Source organism: Perca fluviatilis, chromosome 12, assembly GCF_010015445.1.
Source record: "Perca fluviatilis chromosome 12, GENO_Pfluv_1.0, whole genome shotgun sequence".
NCBI classification, from domain to species: domain Eukaryota; kingdom Metazoa; phylum Chordata; class Actinopteri; order Perciformes; family Percidae; genus Perca; species Perca fluviatilis.
In genome coordinates, this window is record NC_053123.1 from 30,457,778 (window position 1) to 30,481,597 (window position 23,820).

Genomic DNA, 23,820 nt, shown 5'->3' on the forward strand with positions numbered 1-23,820 from the left:
TAAGGAATGATGAGTCTGATCGACTAAATGAAAAAAAAAAAAAGCAAAGTTCTGTCTGTGACACTAAATGGTCTTTACTCATTTTTTTTGTTTTTTTTTTTTTTTTTTAAAAAAAAAATTATTTTAAATGATAGGTTTTGTTTTTGCATGCCAAAGAGCAACACTGCACTATATCTACACCGTAGCCTGATATGATTGTCAACTGATTGTCGGCATGAGCAAGTGTGGGGGGGTTGTTTTAAAAAAGGGGGGAAAAAAAAAAAAAAAGGGGGGGGATAAAAAGGCGCCCTCTGGTGGGCTATTAGAGACAATACACTGTAGATCCAGCCCCTGATTCACTCACGTTCTATTATTATTTAGTATACTTTGATGAAAGATGAAAACTTGTGCGCATCTTAATATTTAGCAATCAATATTCATAAAATAAAAAGTAGGGTTTTAAACTAATTCTTAACAGAAGGCATATTACTCTTAAAGGTGGAAAAGACAGAATTAAAACCAACCTACAAGCGACAAATTATTCTCCAAAAGGGGGGAAACTATCAGATATGATAAAAGCAGTTAGCAATGGTAAGTATACAATTGCTGATAAGGTACAGTATGCCACTGTTGTAGTAGACACACCCAAACGCACACAAATACATTGTGATACACATTACAGGTTAACACCACAGTCACGTCTGCCCATTCTACTCATTCATTGACACAATCCTACGTCGGTGTGTCATCTTGGAAGCACGGAGGAGCAAAACTACAAACTGGTGAACCGCTGGAAGAAATTTGAAGTCCATAAGAAAACGCAGTCTGTCTACGGGCCTCACTTTTTTTCTTTTTTTTTTTGAAATCGAATCCCCAAACCGTCGAAGGAGGAGTACAAGTACAAAAAACTCTTTCAAGGTCCCCCCCCTCCCCCCCTCCCCAAGGAGAAACATCATGTCGGAAAGCTGCAGAGACAGTATCAAAACAAGAGATCAAATATTGCACCATCATTAGAATACAACAGCATTGTCATGTACAAGAGATTAGAACAAAATCAACAATACACAATTGTTATGGTGTAATATACACAATCAAATGTGTAAGCTGTTGACACTGCATGCCATGTCAGCAATCTACAAATGCATTAGACTACAACACCTACAAACATTGTTTGCATACACTGGTATACTATATATACAGTGCATATATATACATACATATATATATATATATATATATATATATATACACAAACTTAGCATCACATATAGAAATATACCCTGTAATGCCACCAGTCTTAAAAGAAACTAAGTAAAAGTAGTGTTCTATCAACTTGTTATTTGAAGAAATAAAAGCTGCACTTGGACAACGCTATGCAGGCTGCAGATCAACTGCTCTATTATATATTCAAACCCGATATATCTAACTGCTATTCCCATTAGTGTTAAATACTGTGTTAAATTGCCAAAAGTTAAAAAGTTGAGGTGAACCGTTAATTCTATGTCATGATATGAGTATTTGCACTTGCATGAAGCAAGAAGTAAAAAGTGCCTTTTAAGTGTTCCTTAAAAAAAAAAAAAAAAAAAAAAGCCTACAGTTTATGTGGTTGGCTTCAGGCCAACGCGTTTACTTTCTTCCTAATCTCTTTCCCATTAAGATCTAAGAACCTACTTGGCTATTAAATTAAGAGGCGCGAACTGAACAGTCATCAGATGATCATGTTTTCTCGGACATTCACTTTGGTACTGATTTCACATCCACAGAGAACGTGTCCACTTACAGGTATTAATTCCATATATTCATAACTCAACAACAGCTTCTTTAAAAAAAAAAAAAAAAACTTCTTATGACTCCTATCAATAAAGCACATTTTCCACTAAATGACTGAAATATATGGCACGGATCTTTTGACACACGTCATTATCATGCAAAAAATAAAATAAAAAAAATGAAAGCTAGAAAAACCATAGTTGGATTTAGAACCCAAAAAAAAAGGGATGCTTTCAGTAGTAACAAATGGCATCGTAATACTACATGTAAAACTTGTTCAAGTGTTATTTTTGCACGCGAAGAAATCAAGACACTAATCATGCAATTAAACATATCGAAAGTTGAGCGAGCATAGCATGCGACGGCATCCCACTGTTTCCAGACACCACACCTTTTTACGATTACCACCGAGAGACTGTGATGTCACCACTTTATCGTCTCCGTCTCCACCGAAACGGCAGCGCTACGGCAACCTGACGGTTGCTTTGACGCAGCTGCGGTTCTGTGATCCAGCAAACGTGTCACGTTTTCACACTCGCACCCAACTGAACTGAAGCTAAGTCCCACCCTCGTCTCATGGAAGTCCTGGTTTTTGCTACTAGTTTGTTGTTAAGTCAACCGTCAACTGTATGGTTAGTTGCATACCTGATTGTGTGCTATGAATGGTAATTAACTTAGAAATGGCTTTTGTTGTTGTTGTTGTTGTTGTTGTGAAGATCCATGACTTCCTTTTGCATTTCCATCCGCTTTCATTCGACTGCTATTTTGGCACCAAAGCACAAACGAACACACTTATGTATCTTGTTAACAACTTCACAAAGGCTTTCTCAGCAGAGGGATACAAATCCAGCTCTCCTAGAATACCCATCTTCTTCTCCTTCAGTGCCTACGGTGCTCCCAAACTCTTCCACTGACTGTAAAGGGGAAATGTTTGTTTCCCCCTCTCCGGTAGCGTCTGCTTCCGGGTTAGAGGTCAACCATGGACACCTTTGCCAGGTCCTTAGTTCCCTGGAGAATTCTCTTCATATGACCCACTTTCGATATCCCCAGATCCTAGAGGATAAACAGGAAGACCGACACATTAAAGACACATCGAGACATTTCTATTTCAAGTCACGTATTATAACCAAACACGGGCCTTTAACATCAACAACTGTTGTGTTGCAGACTGATCTCATGAAGTGGCAAATGTATGACACGCCAATTCGTGTGCCATTCTGGCGTGTTATCAAGACGCGTAATCGCTTTTTAGCGTGTTTATCAACGCCGTTTGGCCTCCATTGACTTACATTACCTTGCGATTGTGTGTAGAGGATGGATACCCGAAACGAGCCGGGCCGGGTTCAGACAGATATTTAGAAATGATGTTCGGGTTTGGGTCGGGCTCGGTCACATCAGCGTGATAAGGCATTGAACGTTTTAAATTAAACAGCCTATTAACGTGCGCTTGTTGCCCCGGTGTGCGCCGATGCGGTCATCTGTTGACATTTCCGAATGCCTTCCTACAGTTGCTTAATAAAAGCGGGCTTTCCACACAAATAAACGCACGTGTCATTAGTATCTCGGACAGAAAAATGCGGCCCGATCCGCACTCTAATTGCGTGTCAATTTACGCCAAGTTCTCCTGAGAAAAGAACTTCTGTTCATTTTTTTTTTCCAGCGAAATTTCGCACGTTTTTTTAAACCAATGTATTTCAATGGGAAGAACGATTCTCAATAAGAAGATGACGTAGCATTAAGAGCGACTACGGTAGCGAGTAGTATGAAAGTCACGTTTCCTAAACCCAACCGTCCCGTTCTTATGACGGAGCATTAGGGCCACATCAAGGGAAAAAAAATTAAGGAGGAAGATTTTTTATTTATTTTGCATTTCGAGAATAAAGTCAAAATGTCGAGAATAAAGTCAACATGATGAGAAAAAAGTTGAAATTCTTTTTTGAGAATAAAGTCGAAATGTCGAGAATGAAGTCAACATGACGAGAATAAAGTTGAAAATACCATTTCGAGAATAATGTAAAAATGTCGAGAAAAAACTTGATATTTCAAGAATCAAGTCGGACTTGAGAATAAACCATACCTACAAAATGCATTGTTGAAGGCCTATATGAACTCGCGAAATTATACTTCAGAATCGGTTTTAATAAAAAGGAAATTCTTTCTCTTTTAGCGCATAGACACAGCATGGTGATAAGTATTAGGACTTTGAAGAGATTGTTCCCGAAAATTGCGTCTGTTCAGAAGGAGAAACCACACAAACTTTGAAGAGGTGGCCGTATTCCTGCAAACTGAAATAGCTTGTAATGGACAGATGTCTAGGCTATCGATGGTTACACCTACGCATATGTTGTATCACAAGACACAATGGGACAATTGATCAAATAGTTAGATCCTGAAGGAGTGGGGCTCAGGCGAGCGCGGCACTCCAAGGATGTAACCCGTAGCCTATCTATGATGTTGCTGGCATGGCGGACAGTCGCTCTAATGTGATTAAGTGATAAAGGAGTTGAATTTATTCTCGCCATTTCAACTTTAACCTCACCATTTCGACATTATTCTCGAAATGGTATTTCTACTTTATTCTCGTCATGTTGACTTTATTCTCGAAAACGTATTTCCACTTTTTTCTCGTCATGTTGACTTTTTTCTCGTCATGTTGACTTCATTCTCGACATTTCGACTTTATTCTCGAAATGCAAAATAAATGAAAAAATCTTCCTCCTTAATTTTTTTTCCCCTTGATGTGGCCCTAATGCTCCGTCATACGTTCTTCTTTTCCTAAACCCAATCCGTCCCGCTGTATACGGCGTAGACATACACGCGGATAGCTCAAAATGCGTACAGATAACACGCCACTTGGCTTTAGAAAGTTGCGTGTATGTTTACGCGAAGTCATGATGTCATGTTGTGTGTTGGATGGATTGTGTGTGTGTGTGTGTGTACAGACATCCATGGTGCCCAAATGAAATTTGAATCCTAAAGACTTTGGTTGATCCTCTGACTTTCAGCTCTAACTTCACCATGAGGTCGGGCAGTTGTGGTTCTGAGTGAAATGTCTCAAAACTACGGGGAGATGTCTTTTTTTTTATGTCTCAGAAGATTTGTGTGAGCAAATTGACAATCAGTGTGTAAATGTGACAACCTGTAAATATAATTAACACATTAACACATTTCATAACACATTTCATACGTACAAAGAAAAGATTTGTAAACTCACAAAAAGAATTAGCAAAATCAAACAAGTTCCACGAATAAAACAAACAAAAATAATATCTGTAAGTAAATCACACACATTTACAAAAGCATCTGTGAACATCTTTGTGAACATTTACAACTTTCAAACCGACATTTGGGAATCCAGTTGTTTATCTGTGAATCGAAAAGACATTTGTGGATCTCATTTCTACACGTGTGGATCTGCATTTTACACACACACACACACACACACACACACACACACACACACACACACACACACACACACACACACACACACACACACACACACACACACACACACACACACACACACACACACACACACACACACACACATTCCTGTTAAAACAAATAACCACTAAGTGTGCAGCAACATTGAGTTAGAGTGAACTGTTTGGTCACCTAGAAATCTGAGATCGACTTTTTGTCCGCAATTCTTTTTAAATATTGAATATGCAGCAAAAGTGATTCTGACTGGTTCATTTTCAAATGAAATAGTCGATCCCTGCAGGCTTTTTTTCCATTGCGCCTTCTGGAGCCATGTTGACAGCTGGATGAGAGCATGAATGGAGGGGAGGGAGTGCCGGTTGATGGTTAGGGTCAGACTGTGGGATATACCACCTCAAACACACACCCGTTCTTTGGGTTTCTGCCAGAGGATTACAAACCAGCCTTTTTAATTTTTTTAATGAAAGACCAGTTGACATGTCACAGTAGGAAAAGCACAGTTGTAAATAATAAGATGAATGACGGTAGAATTCCATTCAGTTGCTTTGGCTTTGTGCACGCTGGCTCACTCACACTGTCATCACCGGGGCCATGTTCAGCCCCGACAAAACGTAGCAACACGTTTATTAAACTGAAACGGTTGTGTGTGAGTTTACAGACATGTCTCTGCTGATTGGGTATCACCTGTGACGCAGCCAATAAACGAGAGACACACCCACCAAACGAGAAAAAATATATCTCAAAGCTGTTGCACACCGTTTTGAGGAAACACGTTCAACCAGGAAACCGTAGCAAAACGGTGCGCACCGTTTTGAGATTGAACGTGCCCCTGAATAGAACAGAGCCATTGTTAAATTTATAAGTAACACCTGTGCTTTTTTTTTTACTGACGAGTCAAAATGTCTGCTGTGACAACAGTCTGTTGGCTGAAAGGGGAGGGTAGCATGCTAGCTGTTGCTGATGAGATGCCGTGAGGAATGGATCACGTTGCCATTTAAACAGAATGACTGTGTTTTTTTTTTCTGTGGTCAGCTGTCAAACCGACAAAACAAAAAATGAATACAAGTGGATTGAGTGATCTTGGAAGGGGTCGATGGGCCTCCAGCAATGCAGTATCACAGAACAGTTGTGCACGCCACGCTGCTAACCTGGTTCAAGCAGGCGAGCAGCGGACAGGGCCTAGCTTACCGAGGTCAATCATGGAACCAAAGTTTCCAGTTCTCCACTGGATTACCAAACACAGTTCTCCTGGTAATCTCGGCATAGCTAATTGTGCTGCTTTTAAAGACATCATTCCTTATTCATTTAGTTAAAAGAATCTGTTCAATGCTTCAGAGGTGTCAGTTATAACTTTACTTAACGTTATCATTTAACCCGGGCTGCAACTTAAAGGTCTCATGGCATGACAATTTCACTTTATGAGGTTTTTTAACATTAATATGAGTTCCCCCCAGCCTGCCTATGGCCCCCAGTGGCTAGAAATGGTGATAGGTGTAAACCGAGCCCTGGGTATCCTGCTCTGTCTTTGAGAAAATGAAAGCTCAGATGGGCCGATCTGGAATCTTCCCCTTATGATGTCATAAGGAGCAAGGTTACCTCCCCTTTCCCTGCTTTGCCCGCCCAAGGAATTTGGCCCACCCATGAGGAAATACTGCTACAACCGTGGCCACAAGCTGGTAAAGGCCAAAGTCCCACCCTCCACCTTAACCCCCCTCTCTCCTCCTCAATAGCATTTAAAGCTACAGACAGAAATGGCACATCCTGGGGCAGCCTCTAGCTCACCCAGTAAGAGCGTTCACTCCATGTTGGCTGAGTCATGCAGCGGCGTGGGTTTGAGTCCGACCTGCTGCCCGTTGCTGCGTGTCATCCCCCATCTCTCTCCCCCTATCATGTCTATCCACTGTCTCTACTACTAATAAAGGGAAAAGCCCCAAAAAATAATCTTGAAAAAAGAAATGGCACGTCCTAAGGAAAGCTCATTGTGGGACTGGCTCTAGTGGCTGTAATTCTGCACCAAGGCTGAATTTCGGGAAAGAGACTTCAGATACAGTATTAGGGGACCACTAAGGCCTATATAAAAGAGACTTCAGATACAGTATTAGGGGACCACTAAGGCCTATATAAAAGAGACTTCAGATACAGTATTAGGGGACCACTAAGGCCTATATAAAAGAGACTTCAGATACAGTATTAGGGGACCACTAAGGTCTATATAAAAGAGACTTCAGATACAGTATTAGGGGACCACTAAGGCCTATATAAAAGAGACTTCAGATACAGTATCAGTGGACCACTAAGGTCTATATAAAAGAGACTTCAGATACAGTATTAGTGGACCACTAAGGTCTATATAAAAGAGACTTCAGATACAGTATCAGGGGACCACTAAGGCCTATATAAAAGAGACTTCAGATACAGTATTAGGGGACCACTAAGGTCTATATAAAAGAGACTTCAGATACAGTATTAGGGGACCACTAAGGTCTATATAAAAGAGACTTCAGATACAGTATTAGGGTACCACTAAGGCCTATATAAAAGAGACTTCAGATACAGTATTAGGGGACCACTAAGGCCTATATAAAAGAGACTTCAGATACTGTATTAGGGGACCACTAAGGCCTATATAAAAGAGACTTCAGATACAGTATTAGGGGACCACTAAGGTCTATATAAAAGAGACTTCAGATACAGTATTAGGGGACCACTACGGTCTATATAAAAGAGACTTCAGATACAGTATTAGGGGACCACTAAGGTCTATATAAAAGAGACTTCAGATACAGTATTAGGGGACCACTAAGGCCTATATAAAAGAGACTTCAGATACTGTATTAGGGGACCACTAAGGCCTATATAAAAGAGACTTCAGATACAGTATTAGGGGACCACTAAGGTCTATATAAAAGAGACTTCAGATACAGTATTAGGGGACCACTGAGGTAGTGTTAATTTCGTCAGACGAGACAAGACTAAATATGTTCGTCAACGACCTTTTTTTCCATGACTAAGACGAGACGATGACGAGACTGCGCCAATGTCCAAAAACGCTGACTAAGACTAAATTAACATGCATTATTGTTGACAAAAAAAGACAAGACTAAAATGTTTTGCATAAAATAAAAACTAAGATAAAATCTCTCTTCATTTTCGTCTACAATCGTCTCTACTTTTTCATCATGAGATAGAATATTCAGCTGTTACCGAGACCCGGTGCTACGGCACCGACAGGTGCCCTAACGACCGTTATCTACCGGACCGAATAGCAACGCAGATTTTGGTGCCACTTAAATGCCTGCGCTTCTCTCTGATGCTCCTAAACGGACGTTAGAGTCAACCGAAACATCGCTGCATGGGGCGCTAGTTAACACTACACTTGGCAGGAGGTAACGTTAGCATACCGTTAGCTAGCAGTTGGAGTAAACACAGTTACAATCATTGACATATATAAAAGGGTTACAATGCTGACAGCTAAACGGTGTAGGTTTGTCTCTATTTCACTGTGGAGGATTCCAACACGAGACGTACGACAGTCTGTAGCTGCCGTTGTCTGAAAAACAACACGTATGTTGCGTTCACTTGAAATACGCCTCGCCAGTTTCGTGCTGCATTTATTTTATTGTAAAATATCCTTTTCCAATGCAGTGGTTGTTTTGTCGTTTACTGGTGAAATAAGGAAGAGGCTCAATATTTATATAACTTTATATAATTTATTTATTTTTATAACTATTTGACTGAAATGGTTATCAGAAATAATTTATTTAAAAAAAAAGACTAAAATGTTTTGACTAAAACTTGACTAAAATGGCGAGACTTTTAGTCGACTAAAACTCGACTAAGATATCTTGAGTTCTCCTTTGACTAAAACTAGACTAAAATGACGAGACTTTTAGTCGACTTAAACTTGACTAACAAAAATATTTGGCACAAGACTAAGACTAAGACTAAATTAAAAATAGGTGACAAAATTAACACTACACTGAGGCCTATATAAAAGCATCCAAAAAGCAGCATGTCATAGGACCTTTAAAGGTCCAGCGTGTAGGATCTCATGGCATCTAGCGGTGAGATTGAAGATTGCCGGACTTCCTCCCACTGTATATAGAAGTGCGCTGCAGTCTTGTAATTTTGGAGTAAGAGTCTGCGTGATTGGGCGTAAGAGTGATTGGGCGGTGGAGCCGCGATATCCAAGTCCCGCCCATACACCCACCGGACCAATTGCAAGTCAATCACAGCTGTCAATCATGACGTTTGGTCCTGGTTTTTTTATAGCATCAAATAACTATTAAAAACCAAACTGATCAGGAAAATAAACGTTTGAACAAACATCAGCGTGATCAGAACTACCTAAAATGACAGAAACCATATTTGGGAAAATTCTATTTGACATGTATTTAGATTTTTTTGTTTGGCTTATGTCCCATCTGCTAACATGGAGGGGGCGAGGTATATGACCTATACTGCAGCCAGCCACCAGGAGGCGATCCAGATGTTTGGGCTCCACTTTTACAGTCGATGCATCAACCGCCTCCCTTTCCAAGCCTGTGGTAGAACCTACGGTGGCCTTCAGGCAACATTATTGTTTATTTAGAAACAGTGTCTCCAGTACATAGTTTGTCCACCAGAGTGCACTGACACATTTATTCTTTAACTGTAGACTGCTTAGTATTGGTCACAATATTTTAATGACCAAATCTAAGAGATAATTATCAAAATCTGTTTGTTCGTAATATGCATCGTTAAGAATGTTCATGTAATCATATTCTTTTAACTCACAAATAGTGATATTGGGATCAGCATCATAATCCAGTCTCGGTCAAGCTCTTATTTCTGTTAATCAATGTTTTTTTCAGTTCTGTGTACGGGGGTTTGTTTGTGCTCCCTTTAGGAGTACAGCAGGAAAGCAGGTGTTTGCATGACACATACATTTTGAGGATGAAGGCATCACGCAAACATCCAACAGATCACAATAAATTTAAGTGACCGTGTGTGAATGACTGATTTAATTCTCCTGTAAACTCCATGGGAAGGTCTCCACACAATCTTCAAATGTCACATCTAAACTTACTGCCTGACTTTGCACTTCTTCTGGTCCTCTACAACCAGCCCAGTTTTTGTCTATCCCATCCCCCATCTCCCATCCCCGCCCTGTAGGCTTCCCCTCTTCAGCAGATACACAATGTTAGTGGGTTACAGCGAGTCTCTTTCACCAAGCAACGATCAGACAGTAGAAGCCAAGCAGAGCAATGCAGCACAGCACGAGAGGTGGCAAAAACAGGGAGACATCTAACAGGTTGAAGAGCAAAGAAATACAGTAGACAGAGAGAAAGAGTTGATTGTTGGTTGGACGAGAGGGCTCACACAGATTCACTTAACAGGTGTGTGTGTGTGTGTGTGTGTGTGTGTGTGTGTGTGTGTGTGTGTGTGTGTGTGTGTGTGTGTGTGTGTGTGTGTGTGTGTGTGTGTGTGTGTGTGTGTGTGTGTGTGTGTGTACCTTCAGGTCCCTCCTCTCCAAGTGCAGAAGCTCCGAGCCTCGGATGTCGTGTCGGATGAAGGTGTCTCTGTACTCCCCCAGACTCAGCTGTTCCAGCCAGACGCCCACCTCCTCTGTGCCCCATCTCTCCACTACACACACGGCAGAGCAGAGAGAGGCTCAGGGCGCCTACCGGGTATCCACACACACACACTGCCACGCACCGCAAGCTTTCGCTCTCAATTTTCCTCAACTGCTTGTCCCATTCACGTTCTCTTTCTCTCTCTTTTTATCGCGGCACATATATATATATATATATATATATATATATATATGTGAATATGAATATGTCATCACACACACACAACCTCACAAATGGGCACAAATTTGTGGTAAATCACTGAAACGAAAGATGGAATAAAAATGGAGGTAGAGCGCCAGAGAGGAAGGGAAGAGGGAGAGCAGTGGCGGCAGCTGGCGGAGGAGGAAGGAGCTCGACAAAGGCCAAAAGGTTGGTCAGAACAAGGCAGTGGCCGATGCCGTTCCAGGGAAGAGACTGGGGGCATGCATATCATCGACCAATATCAGAACACATAGAGAGAAAGTAGGAGGTAAAGGGAGGCGGAAGCCTGTGCGGTCTGCAGGAAATACAGCCCAACTGATCAAGAAACCAGCCCACGATGAGAGAGCAAGGGCTCTTAAACCTGATCTGATCTGACAACATATATTTTTTTGATTCCTGTTAAAACAAATACCCACTAAGTGTGAAACAACATCGAGTTAGAGAGTGTACTGTTTGGTCACCTAGAAATCTGATATCGACTTTTTGTCCGCAATTTTTTAAATATTGAATATGCAACAAAAGTGATTTGATTTCTGGCTGGTTCATTTTCAAATGAAATATTCGATCCCTGCAGGCTTTTTTCCCTCGGCGCAGCCTTGTTCTTCCTGACTTTGCGCCTTATGAAAGCCATGTTGACAGCTGGATGATGGCATGAATGGAGGGGAGGGGGTGCCGGTTGATGGTTAGGGTCAGACTGTGGGATATACCACCTCAAACACACACCCGTTCTTTGGGTTTCTGCCAGTGGATTACAATGAAGTAATACCTTTATGCGAGTATTGTAATATGATGGTAGTGAAAGGTAACCATGACCACTGTCGGAAGAACCAAGTTTATTTTGTGTGTAAAGTTGAAACACAGTGGTCACTTATACATTATGAATGAATGAATGAATGAATGAATGACTGAATGAAGGATGGTAGCACTTCCTGCTAATCCTTCTCGTTTCCACTTTGTGGAAGTATAAAAATAATCTGTGTGTCTCATGTATTCAACCACAAGAAAGCTAAGGGAAACAAAATAACATCCATACTATCTCACGCCACACTACGACTGACAAATCAAATCTTGCTTCGCCTCTTATGTAGAATTATTGGAGCCGCAGCAATATTTGAGTTTGTCATTCAGTGCATTTGGATTTAATGCTACCATCCTTTCAAATAAAAGGCAGTAACAAAACATTTTGAGGCGGACAGAGTCGGCAGATGAGACAGACTCTGACTGATTCCCCATCCTGTACTGTCCAGTCTGTTCACTACTGAGGGAAAAAAACAGTGTGGGCACAGCCCTACCTGACTGAGGACTCGTCTTCTTGGCGGCCTTCTCCTTCTTGAACTTGGGCACTATGCGAAACATGCTGCTGCGACTGTTCCTCTTGCCGTAACCCAGAGAGTGGTCCTGGTACACAAGCACAGTCAACCTATAGCCTTTCATTTAGCTATTCAGCTCTCCCGTTACTGGCTGGAGCCATGTTACACTGAAGACGTACCATATGTGTGTGCGCAGATAGCTCTTAGTCATGATGTGCAGTGCAGTCTAACACAATGACTATGTTTACATGCACATTTTTTTGCCCTTATTCCGAAAAAGACAATATTCCAACTAAGCTGTTTACATGGCTAACGAAAGTCAATATTCCACTAATATACATGTTTACATGCAGTCGTGCAAAACAAGAATTTTTCAAAGTTTTCCACCGGGGGCGGACTTGTTGGACTGTGCGAACACAGCGTCCCTCTTTCTTTCCCTTCAACCACCTTCTTGAAAAGGTCGCCGTTGCTATGTTTGTGCATATCCAAAAACCTGTTTATATCCAAGACTTTCATAATGTTTAAAAGTAGCTGTGTGTTATTTTTTTTTAGCATGCATCTCTACCGCAGCCAGACTCACTTGAACTGTTGGCTGGTTTGTGTACAACAACCATAGCAAAACACAGAGCTGACCATAAACAGGCCATAAACTGTTACACCTGCACTAAAAACCCAGATTGAGACGCATATTCCGAATGCGCTGTATACATGTCCAAAGAATGCCTCTATAAATATCGGGATATCCCACGTCTTAATCAGAAAATGCTGAATTCAGAAAAAGGCCTCCAATGCTGTTTACATGACCTGAATCAAATTCTGAATATTATCATATTCGGAATAATAGTGGAATATTAGTGTGCATGTAAACTTACTCAGTGTTGTGTACATGTTCATATGTGTGTCAGTCTTTGCCGAGGCTGCTTACCTCCTCATCATTGGGCTGCAGTATATGGTAGAGCCAGGGGACCTCTCCCAGTTTGCCCAGTTCCAACTCCAGACTCTGCAGAGCACTGGACAGCTGGTCCTCCTCTGGCTGGTCCAGTTGCTGCGAAAGGGGGGAAAACACAAGTCGAGATCAACTACACGCAACCCCAACTTACAATAAACCTGAATTATCCTCTAAGGCCACAGTATCATTGAGACATTAACGCTAGAGCGCAACGCTTTTACATATAAATGAACGTCCGTTACATTCAAGCCCTTCCTAAACAAGTTACTGAAATGCTGAGCAAACCTATCGCAGCGTGAAATGTGCTTTATTATAGAGAATAATTTGTACTCAGAACAAATAGTTTATTAACTCCACAGCAACGCCGTTACATGAGCAGTACACAACGTGCTTTCAACCAACCTTGACACTTACAGTTCTTCCCAGCGAAGAGTTTTATTTTTGCTATATTTTGACCTTACCAAACTCACACAACAAATCGCCTTGCTTCAAGACCCACAGGTTCACTCTTGAGTTTGGTAAATCTGCTTTTTGTTTCCATGCACCAAAAGCATGGAACCACCTTCAATGTTCACTTAAGCTGGACACTCTTACTACCCCTGGTCATTTTAAGACTGAAAAGTTATTTCAGATCATTTCACTTCTGTGTGCAACTGTTTTCATTGAGTATTATTTATATGTTTTATGTTTCTTGTATCTAATTTAAAAAAAAGAAGGACAAATGATTTCCGAGATTTTTAAATAAAGGTTATAATAATATTTTGGCTCTCTGATTGGTTACGAAACGTCAGTCCACCTGTTTCACCCAACACCTCGACAGACTCGACTTAAGTGGTCGAAAGTGTTTGTGTAATTACACTCACTGCCAGAGGGGGGAGACAAACATTCTGCACTCCAGCATTAAAGGGCACTTTATGAGGTTTTTAACATTAATATGAGTTCCCCCAGCCTGCCTATGGTCCCTGATCCTGCTCTGCCTTTGAGAAAAAGAACACTCAGATGGACCAATCTGGAATCTTCCCTTTATGTCGTCATAAGGGGAAAGGTTACCTCCCCTTTCTCTGCTTTGCCCACCCAGAGAATTTGGCCCACCCATGAGAAAGAGAGAGACATCATGGCTTGCAAACAAGCGAAGTTGGTGAAGGCCACACCCCCACCCTCCACCTTGCCCCCCCTCTCTCCTCCTCAATAGCATTTACAGCTACAGACACAGAAATGGCACATCCTAAGGAAAGCTCATTGTGGGACTGGCTCTAGTGGCTGTAGTTCTGCACCAAGGCTGGATTTCGGGAAAGAGACTTCAGATACAGTATTAGGGGACCACTAAGGTCTATATAAAAGAGACTTCAGATACAGTATTAGGGGACCACTAAGGTCTATATAAAAGAGACTTCAGATACAGTATTAGGGGACCACTAAGGTCTATATAAAAGAGACTTCAGATACAGTATTAGGGGACCACTAAGGTCTATATAAAAGAGACTTCAGATACAGTATTAGGGGACCACTAAGGTCTATATAAAAGAGACTTCAGATACAGTATTAGGGGACCACTAAGGTCTATATAAAAGAGACTTCAGATACAGTATTAGGGGACCACTAAGGTCTATATAAAAGAGACTTCAGATACAGTATTAGGGGACCACTAAGGTCTATATAAAAGAGACTTCAGATACAGTATTAGGGGACCACTAAGGTCTATATAAAAGAGACTTCAGATACAGTATTAGGGGACCACTAAGGTCTATATAAAAGAGACTTCAGATACAGTATTAGGGGACCACTAAGGTCTATATAAAAGAGACTTCAGATACAGTATTAGGGGACCACTAAGGTCTATATAAAAGAGACTTCAGATACAGTATTAGGGGGACCACTAAGGTCTATATAAAAGAGACTTCAGATACAGTATTAGGGGACCACTAAGGTCTATATAAAAGAGACTTCAGATACAGTATTAGGGGACCACTAAGGTCTATATAAAAGAGACTTCAGATACAGTATTAGGGGACCACTAAGGTCTATATAAAAGAGACTTCAGATACAGTATTAGGGGACCACTGAGGTCTATATAAAAGAGACTTCAGATACAGTATTAGGGGACCACTAAGGTCTATATAAAAGAGACTTCAGATACAGTATTAGGGGACCACTAAGGTCTATATAAAAGAGACTTCAGATACAGTAATAGGGGACCACTGAGGCCTATATAAAAGCATCCAAAAAGCAGCATGTCATAGGACCTTTAAATAATGTGGAGAAAAAGTATAAGAAAGTAATGAATGTAGCGATAAAGTCTCCATAGTAACTCACCAGAGAGACTCGGCCCAACAGCAGAGACTCGGTCTCGTTGTACAGAGCCTTGACAGTGCTGGCCACCTCTATAGCTGTGTTTCTGGTCAGACTCTGGAAACGGGACACAACAGTTATTTAGTCTCATCTCACACATCCCACAACAAACACAGCAGTGCAAGCATACGTTATATTACAATTCTGGAAGCTGTTTCTTATTTGGAACATTAAAATAGCTTCGCTTCAGGTCGAAACTGGTTGAAATGGTTTGTCATTTCAGTTTGTCAGGTTATCAAGAACTCTTTTTAAAAAGTAAAAGGAAAATGTGACACCTTTTAAAGCATTAGTCTGTAACACTATGCATAGAGATATTATTGTTTAAAAATATATACATCTAAATGTGTTTAAACACAAACTGCTGATTATTTAGACACAGCATTCACAGGTTTAGGAAACCTGTTGGGTTTAAACTTGTCTTCAACTCTAAAATGCTGCTGATGACAGCAACCTGACTGAAAACCTCCACATGTTGTGTGATGCGTGTTGACAGCAAACCTCTGGGAACTTGGGGTGTGTTTTGTTGATGGCGTGAGACGAGGCGTTAACAGCATGAGCCAGCTCTTGCTCTAAAAGCCCATTGGTCTTCGCAGCCTCACATATCCTGTCATTGGACAGAGCACATGTCAGTGGGCACCATTCAGGATAAAACAACATAAGAGAAAACGGTGATTTCCTGGATTCTACGTACATATCTGTAAAGCCAGCGGACCTGATATTCTTGGGAGCACACGTTTACCTTGTAATGAGCTCCTCAGCGGCTCGGGCGCACATCTGCACCAGGGCGGCCTCCTCTTCCGTAGCCAGATCCACAGACTGCTGTGGGTAGAGGTGAGGCCGCAAAGGAGGCTTATCATACTTCAACTTGTCCTCCCATGACTTCAACGTGTTCTCAAACGCCTGCAGGAAAAATCAAAGGATGAGTACATATCATGTGAAGTAATTCTTTTAAAGCTTTGTCCATACTTCCGGGTTTAGCGCTCCGCTTACTTGAATAGGGATTAAATGATTTAATCGTGCGGCTCTTCTAGACTAGACTTTCCAAATGTTATCGGGCCGAATGGATCAAATTCTGATAGTCAAACAAGTCACTTTGCGGGGGTTGTGACGCTCAAAACATAGGATCCACTGATTTACAGACAAGTATTTTTGGGCCAGAAGGCCTCATATGACGGGCCGTGAGTTGCAATTCCACCGTTTGTCCGGTATGGTTAATTTGCTTCAAAGCCTGGCCCTACTTCCCCTCTGTCCCTCTTCCTCACCCGGTCTCTGGTGAGCATCTGAGCCCTGTTCTTGTGCTGGATCTTGATGACTCCAGGAGGTTGGATCCAGGCCTCACCGTCCACCTGAATGGGAACCCCCTCATCACCCAGGATCGTAATCTTCACTGTTCGACACTGATTTGGGCAGAAAAGGTTTCAATTAGACGTGCTCAGGGCCTGAAGTTAACTTCTTTGGCCACCAGTCAGTGTGGCAGGTGAATTTTAAAATCCACTAGCCACACAGGCTTTTTACCAGCCATTTTTTGTTTCCGCATAAAAGGTAAAATACAGGAAATGCACATGCATAATTTATGAACTTGTTAAGAATACACATTTAAGTGCTGTCAAGTTATTAACAAAATCAATATAATTAATGACTCATTGAATATATATTTGTAATCTTTTTATTTGTTCTGTACTGCTGTCATGAATCAGCCATTCACGAACCATGCCATTGTCGCCCACTGTTCACTTGGTTTTAAAATGTCTTCTTTTCTTTGAATCATCCTCATCTTTTTGTCGGCTGCTTGTTTCAGCTGGCCTCTTTAACGCAGTAATGTGCCGCCACTTTTAAAAAAAAATTTTTTATAGCTCAAACCAAAGAAATTGCGGACAACAGTGGCAAAAAGCAACTAATGAATCACTTAATTCTCATTGGCTACCCGCCAACGTGGCAGGTAGATCGACAATATCACCCGCCAATGGCAAAATTCACCTGCATTTGGCGCGTGTTCGGGTGTTAATTTCAGGCCTTGGATGTGCTTCTTATGTGTATTTCTTTTCATGTTGTTCTGAGTGTGTGTGTGTGTGTGTGTTTTCTCACCTGTGCTATGCGGTGGTGTTGCAGTTTGATGACTCTGGACACAGCCATCTGCATGCTCCCAAACACAGCCACGACTTCTAGGATCTTATCATCAAACGATGGGGCACAGAAGATCTACATGACACACAATGACGACATTCAGGAACTGTATGTGCGCTACCATGTTGCATCTATTGACTGTGTACTGTATAACCTATCATTTAAATCTATTTCACAAGGGTTAGGCTAGTGTTCTATATTATATAAGTTTCATGAAAAGATCCAACAATGTGTTCATCTGTCTCTCAATACTCAATACTACCAAATGCTTTTCTTCTTACTGACGATGTACATTTCAGAAAAGTATAAGCAATTTCCATATGCCAAATATGCCAATAATGGCTTTGGCTCTACAGGATATGCAGGGTTGATTCATTTGTTAACAATAAGAAAACTATAAAATATCACCAGCGAACATCCTTTTATGTTATTGTGAGAGGGAGGATTTGTGAGCCCATATTTCTTCAATATTTGTATATTTAAAAAAAAAAAAAAAAAAAAAAAAAACCTGCCTCAAAGGAGACATTTGCGCTGTCAGCTCAGTTTAGATGCAGGCTGAATGTGAAAATAAATTGTTTCTGAAAGGCCAAACAAGCCTGGTATTGATCTCTGCCAGCAAACTGCCCGTGATAAGGTCAGAGCAATGAGGAGTCAGCATCTGTCCCAGTCAAACAACATGATCAGATGTGTTGTCATGTGTGGCCGAGGACACTAGATGGAAACCAAAACACATTCAAGCTAAACGTTCTGAACTGGTGGTAACATGTTTATCAGTGACAAAAGTAAGCTATTTCCCTTTATCATCAGTGTTTGGTACCAGTGATGTTTATTTTCATGTAAACTATCAGTCTTTGTTTGATAGTGAAACTACAGATTAGATGCAATGTGTCAAAGTGTACAGTAAGAAGAAACTTTGATTGTGTGTGTGTGTTCGTGTGCATGCAATGACTACATTTTGACTAAATGTCCTCTCCCTGCTTCCTCCTCTCCAACAAAACAGTTACATAATGTCAAATGCACATACTGCATGTGTGTCCAAGGGTAACCTCTGCAGGGGCTCACGAAGGGTTGTGTGTGTGTGTGTGTGTGTGACTCTAATCCCTCAGCAGCCCTTGTGCTCTGGGCCTTAAACAAACAAGCACAAATATCTCTCGAACCATCCCTCTCCCTGCACCTCCAGTCCAACTGGCTCATGTTAAACCAGGATCCAGGCGGCCTTTTCATATGTAACAACAGAGTATAAAACAACAGAGAGAGTTTGGGGCGTTGATCCAGTGGTCTGACCAATTGCTGACATTGGCTTGGGGAGGAAAAACAAAACCACCCTTTCTTCTCTCCAAAGGTGATCTGAGTCGCCTACGGTACCTAAGGAAACGTCCAGCAGGATGGAACATTACACAGAGTTCATCTGGTGTTCTGTAAACGCCACTCACATCATCCTCCTTGGTGCCGCCCCAGAAGTTGGTCCCGCCTGCGTAGCTGGGAATGTTTAACACTGCGATCCCCTGAAGGCTGGGCAGGGGGATGTACTGGCCGTCACACTGGGAAAGACAAACAATAACCAAGCAGACCAGTAAGTGAAGGGAGCAGGGATAGGATACATATCTATAGGAGAAGGTTTCAGAAACATTAAATCCATTATATCTTACTACCTTTGTTTTAGTTTTTTTAGGTATCTGATTGAATCTAAACAAATTTCTGTATGTAAGTATGAATGGGCATGAAGATAGTTTGGAATTTTGGAAGTGGGGTTGTATGAGGTGCTTATCCACCGTCAGACAGCCCATTACAACGTGAAACTGAAGCTGTCTTAGGCATATCTTTCTCTGCTCTCTTCAAAGCCACCAGACTCCTTTGTGTTATTGTGTGACTTTGGTGTTTTAAATGGTTAGGAACTAACAAAACTATCAAATTAACTAACCGATGGCGGCAGCGGTAGAGCAGCAACTCCCGTGTTCTGTGAGGTAAAATGACTGTTTTTGTCAAAGGAGTCTGGTGGCTTTGAAGGGAGCAGAGTTAAAGGCTTCAGTTCCCTGTCGTAAAGGGCTGTCTGACAACAAGGTAAATCGCTGAATTCGTTCTAAATATAGTGTCCATAAACTGATATCGATTTTTTTTAGGTATCTAAAATGTGTTTAGCTGCTGCCCCCGTCCACAGCAGGACATTGCTTAGCTTCCGTGTCGGTACTGCTGTCACGTTCTCCAAACCGGGGGAGTGCCGACCGCCATCTACTGTAGCTAACACGCACACTCTGGATATGAATGACTGATTTTCAGACTGGAGAAGCGTGACAGCTTTTCTGTAAACGTTGTTTCTCCTGAATCAGTTTTGAATAAATTTGAGGTGAGAAATAGGCTGTGCGGTTGCAGAATCATGCTTCACCCTACATCTGCAACACTTAATGTTTAAATAAGGTTTCAAGAGTGTTGAGAAGTGGCGAGTCATATCCTCATCAAAATCACTCCCCGCTGTTTGCTGATTGGTGCGGCCTTCAGCTGCCTGGGACTAAAGAATTTCCAGTGGATGTTTTTTTTTAGACTAAAGTTTCAAAGTAAAACCTGAGCATGCAAGATCCTTTGCACATATGGCATGACTTGTTTTGTTTTTTTGTGACAATTTATAGGTATGTGTTTTCCCTTTTTCACCTCTAGCTGGACCTTCTGCTCCAGGTTCTTGTAGGTTCTCTGCAGAAGCTCCTTTGTGCCCAAAACACCGTACCACATCATGTTCTTGGTACGACTCCTGTGTGGGAGGGAACAGAGGGTGAGGTTAACAGTGTGGTGAAAAAGGAAAAGGGTCGTGAAATTAACTGAAAGGACCCTAAAAACCCTAAAAAGAACAGTTGTTTAACAGCGGACAGATAGATGGAAGGGGTGCAGCTATAAACCACACAGACGCCAGTAAGCTTTTCTCACTTATTAAAATGGTTTATAAGCGTTAATAGTGGATTATAGCCTACAGGGATTAGGTTTCCTTTTTCATACTCTGCTTCTGACTGGCTAGTAGTCTTTACCTTGGTACTGTCAGGACACGCCCTCATACTCTGCTTCTGACTGGCTAGTAGTCCTTACCTAGCGCTGCTGCGTAATGCGACTCCCAACAACAACAAATATAGGGTGTTTTTTTTCTTCAAATTAAACTATGTAAACCTATTCTGATATAACCTCTAAATAGAATTATGAACCTGAAAATGAGCATAATATTAGCACTTTAAGTCACATAAAGCTGAAGTGCAACTACACATTTTAGATACATTCAGGACTGCCGATGGAATATGTAACAAATATTCCCATTCTTAAACGTATTACTTTGTCTTTAAGAATGCATAGTACAAAGTGCTCTCTGACATTGTGTTTGTGGCCGAAATGAAACCGAGTGATACTTGATGATTGAGGTACTGTATATTACTCAGCCAGGTGTATACCAGGCGACCAATGTCAGTGCCCGTTCTAGATGGATTTTGACTCAAACCAATACCTGTTTCCTGAACAAGCACGCTTCAACGATGGTTTTGTTTTGAGGGAGAAAGTTACTTTAGAAAAAAGCATATAGTGCTGGACTTGGTTGAGACCGACGAGAATATCTGGCGAGTCCAATAGACCTTTTTCATGGCAGACATGTTGACATGTCATAGTAGGAAAAGCACAGGTGTATTCAGAACCATTAATGATGGCTGTATTCCACTTAGGAGAGGCCCTGGTATTAAACCATTAATGATGGCTGTATTCCACTTAGGAGAGGCCCTGGTATTGTGCATGCTGACTCACTGAAATATCTTACTGGGAGACTTGATGGAACTGAGCCATCGTTAAGGTTATCAGTTTCAGCTGTGATTTTCCTACTATGACAAGTCAAAATGTCTGCTGTGAAAAAGGTCCATGGCCGAGTCCGAATACCAATGAGTCTAAGACAAGTCTAAGAGACAACAGAAAAACATCTTGAGTCCGGACTTGACTCAAGTACTACAGCGCTGATATGCACATCTTGGAAAATACCATTATAAGCAGTCTTTTTTAATCAATATTGTATTTGTCTACGTGTGCATTAGTCTCTTAATCCACTATTTAATCTCCGTTTTTCAATCACTGTGCAGCACTTTGAACTGCATTCAGTTATGTTTGAAAGGTGCTATATAAATATAGCTTGATTGATAAGAAAAGCTTTGTAAATGCAAAGTAGGCAATGGCGCAGCTTTCACTGATTAAAAAAAACACTTTCCCTAATATGGCTGTTTGCCAATGACAATATTGGTTGACAGGCCGAGAGATGCCTGAGGATAAGAGAAATGTGTCTCACCTGCATTTCTCTGGATGCTCCTCTCGCTTGTTGTTGAACTCCAGGGAGATCTTGGCATCCAGGCCGATGCCAAAGTAGTTGTTCATCACACACTTCTCCATGTAGCCCTCTCTGGGTGGGAAAAAAAAAACCGCCACACAAGCAAACAAACAGTCAGCGTACTGAAGCTCACACACAAATATATTGAGGACAAACAGAGAGAGAGACATGGATGTGGACATATAGATTTACACACGAGAGAGAAAGGCAGATTTTCAAAACAGTGACAATGATGGGAGGAGACACACAAAGAGAAACGGTTCTTACAGTGAGTCGAGGTCAGGGTCGATGAAGGGTGTGGCACCAAAGGGGTCGATGTTAGCCAGCAGCATCTTGCTAATGATGGAGCTGCCAGCGATGGAGGCAGCCAGACCTGCCCGCAAGCCTGCACACAAACAAACACACACATTTGTCACACAAGGCCCAGGCCAAATGTCCTGATGACCCTGTCCTTGTGTGTTTCGCTAAGGTCTGCCCGACTAATCGCTTCTTTTAGTCTTAGTTAGGGCTGCACGATATGAGGAAAATATGCGATATGCGATAACATTAAAGTGTACTCAGCTCTGCATTTCTGCTGCTTTCAGAATTCTTCAACATCACAACAAATTGCTTGTTGACTTAAAACAAATGAAAGGAAATCGTTTCCAACATTCTTTTATTGAACAAATTGAAATAATGTTCAATTTGTTTTCATTTAAAATAAAGGCACCACTAAAAAAAGAATGACTGTTACATTTTAGTGTTGCAGTTTTCTACTGATATTTTCTTTCAACTAACACAAAAAAAAAAAATCTGTTTTTGTGTCTATCACGCTATGTCGCAGCCTTTCGCAATGTGTATATGGCGCCAGCTGATACTGCGATGACGATAAAAAAAACGATATATTGTGCAGCCCTACTCTCAATCCTTTTTTAATGCTTTTTTCATGTTGAATTTAGAGTGATTTAAAGTGGTGCTCTTGCGTGATTCTTTGTGGAGAAACTCAGTTTTAATCTCTCGATTAAATCAACTAATCGATTAGTCAACAAAATCATTGTGAGTGTAAGTCGACTGAGAATTTCTTTAGTTGAGGACAGCCCTAGTTTCATTAAAGGTCCAATGTGTGGGAATTTCTCCCATCTAGCGTTGAGATCATATATCGCAATCAACTCTCTCGCACCACGCAGTTCAAAGTACGTATTACAGCTACGGTAGCCTTCACGCTTTTTTCAGAAGATGCCGGTCTCTTGCTCTTTTCAATATCCTTTTTCTTTTTTCTGGGCAAAGAAGAAGAAGACTCCTGTTCCTGAAATTTGGATTTTGAATATGTGTGTTCCTCCATGTTTCCTTCTTCAAACTTGCCGGGGACCGGGAAGCTACGATACCCATTAGCAGCATTAGCAGTATGTCCTGTATGTCCCTTACCGGCTAACGTATTTCAATATGGAGCGTCTACCCCAGTTCATGCAAATGCAAATGTAAAATTTCAAGCCAAAAGGAATACTTGGAATTGATGGTGGTGGTAAATATTCATGAAAAAGGAAAAAGTTTGTGAACTGGCAACACAGATTTTGATAATTAACAACTAAACACGTTACACACTGGACCTTTAAGGTCTGTTAAAAGAAAATAAATTGAAATATATCCTCCCTTACTACTTATTTGGAATACCTACAGCAGTGAACGTCAACTGGCGGCCCGCAGGCCACATCCGGCCCGCCAAAGCTTTTTTCACAAAATGTAAAGAGGAAAAAATGCATTCTG

The 23,820-nt window shown here is 41.3% G+C and overlaps 1 protein-coding gene across 8 annotated transcripts in view; it reads right to left on the bottom strand.

Moving 5' to 3' along the window:
- Positions 1-290: 290 nt before the first annotated feature.
- Positions 291-23,820, bottom strand: part of dgkh (diacylglycerol kinase, eta) — an 85,772-nt gene continuing 62,242 nt past the window's right edge. For 4 of the 8 annotated variants that reach the window (XM_039818039.1, XM_039818037.1, XM_039818040.1 and 1 more), the window contains 13 exons: positions 22,345-22,462; positions 22,039-22,149; positions 20,388-20,484; positions 19,175-19,282; positions 17,703-17,816; positions 16,880-17,014; positions 16,357-16,517; positions 16,116-16,221; positions 15,582-15,674; positions 13,245-13,364; positions 12,302-12,407; positions 10,688-10,818; positions 291-2,802 (listed from right to left, as the gene is read on the bottom strand). In XM_039818039.1, coding sequence (XP_039673973.1) covers positions 2,716-2,802; positions 10,688-10,818; positions 12,302-12,407; positions 13,245-13,364; positions 15,582-15,674; positions 16,116-16,221; positions 16,357-16,517; positions 16,880-17,014; positions 17,703-17,816; positions 19,175-19,282; positions 20,388-20,484; positions 22,039-22,149; positions 22,345-22,462 — 1,487 coding nt within the window. In that variant the 3' untranslated portion in view covers positions 291-2,715. Of the gene's footprint in view, positions 2,803-10,687; positions 10,819-12,301; positions 12,430-13,244; positions 13,365-15,581; positions 15,675-16,115; positions 16,222-16,356; positions 16,518-16,879; positions 17,015-17,702; positions 17,817-19,174; positions 19,283-20,387; positions 20,485-22,038; positions 22,150-22,344; positions 22,463-23,820 lie in introns of all 8 variants that reach the window. The other 4 variants (XM_039818041.1, XM_039818044.1, XM_039818038.1 and 1 more) reach the window with 3 other exon arrangements.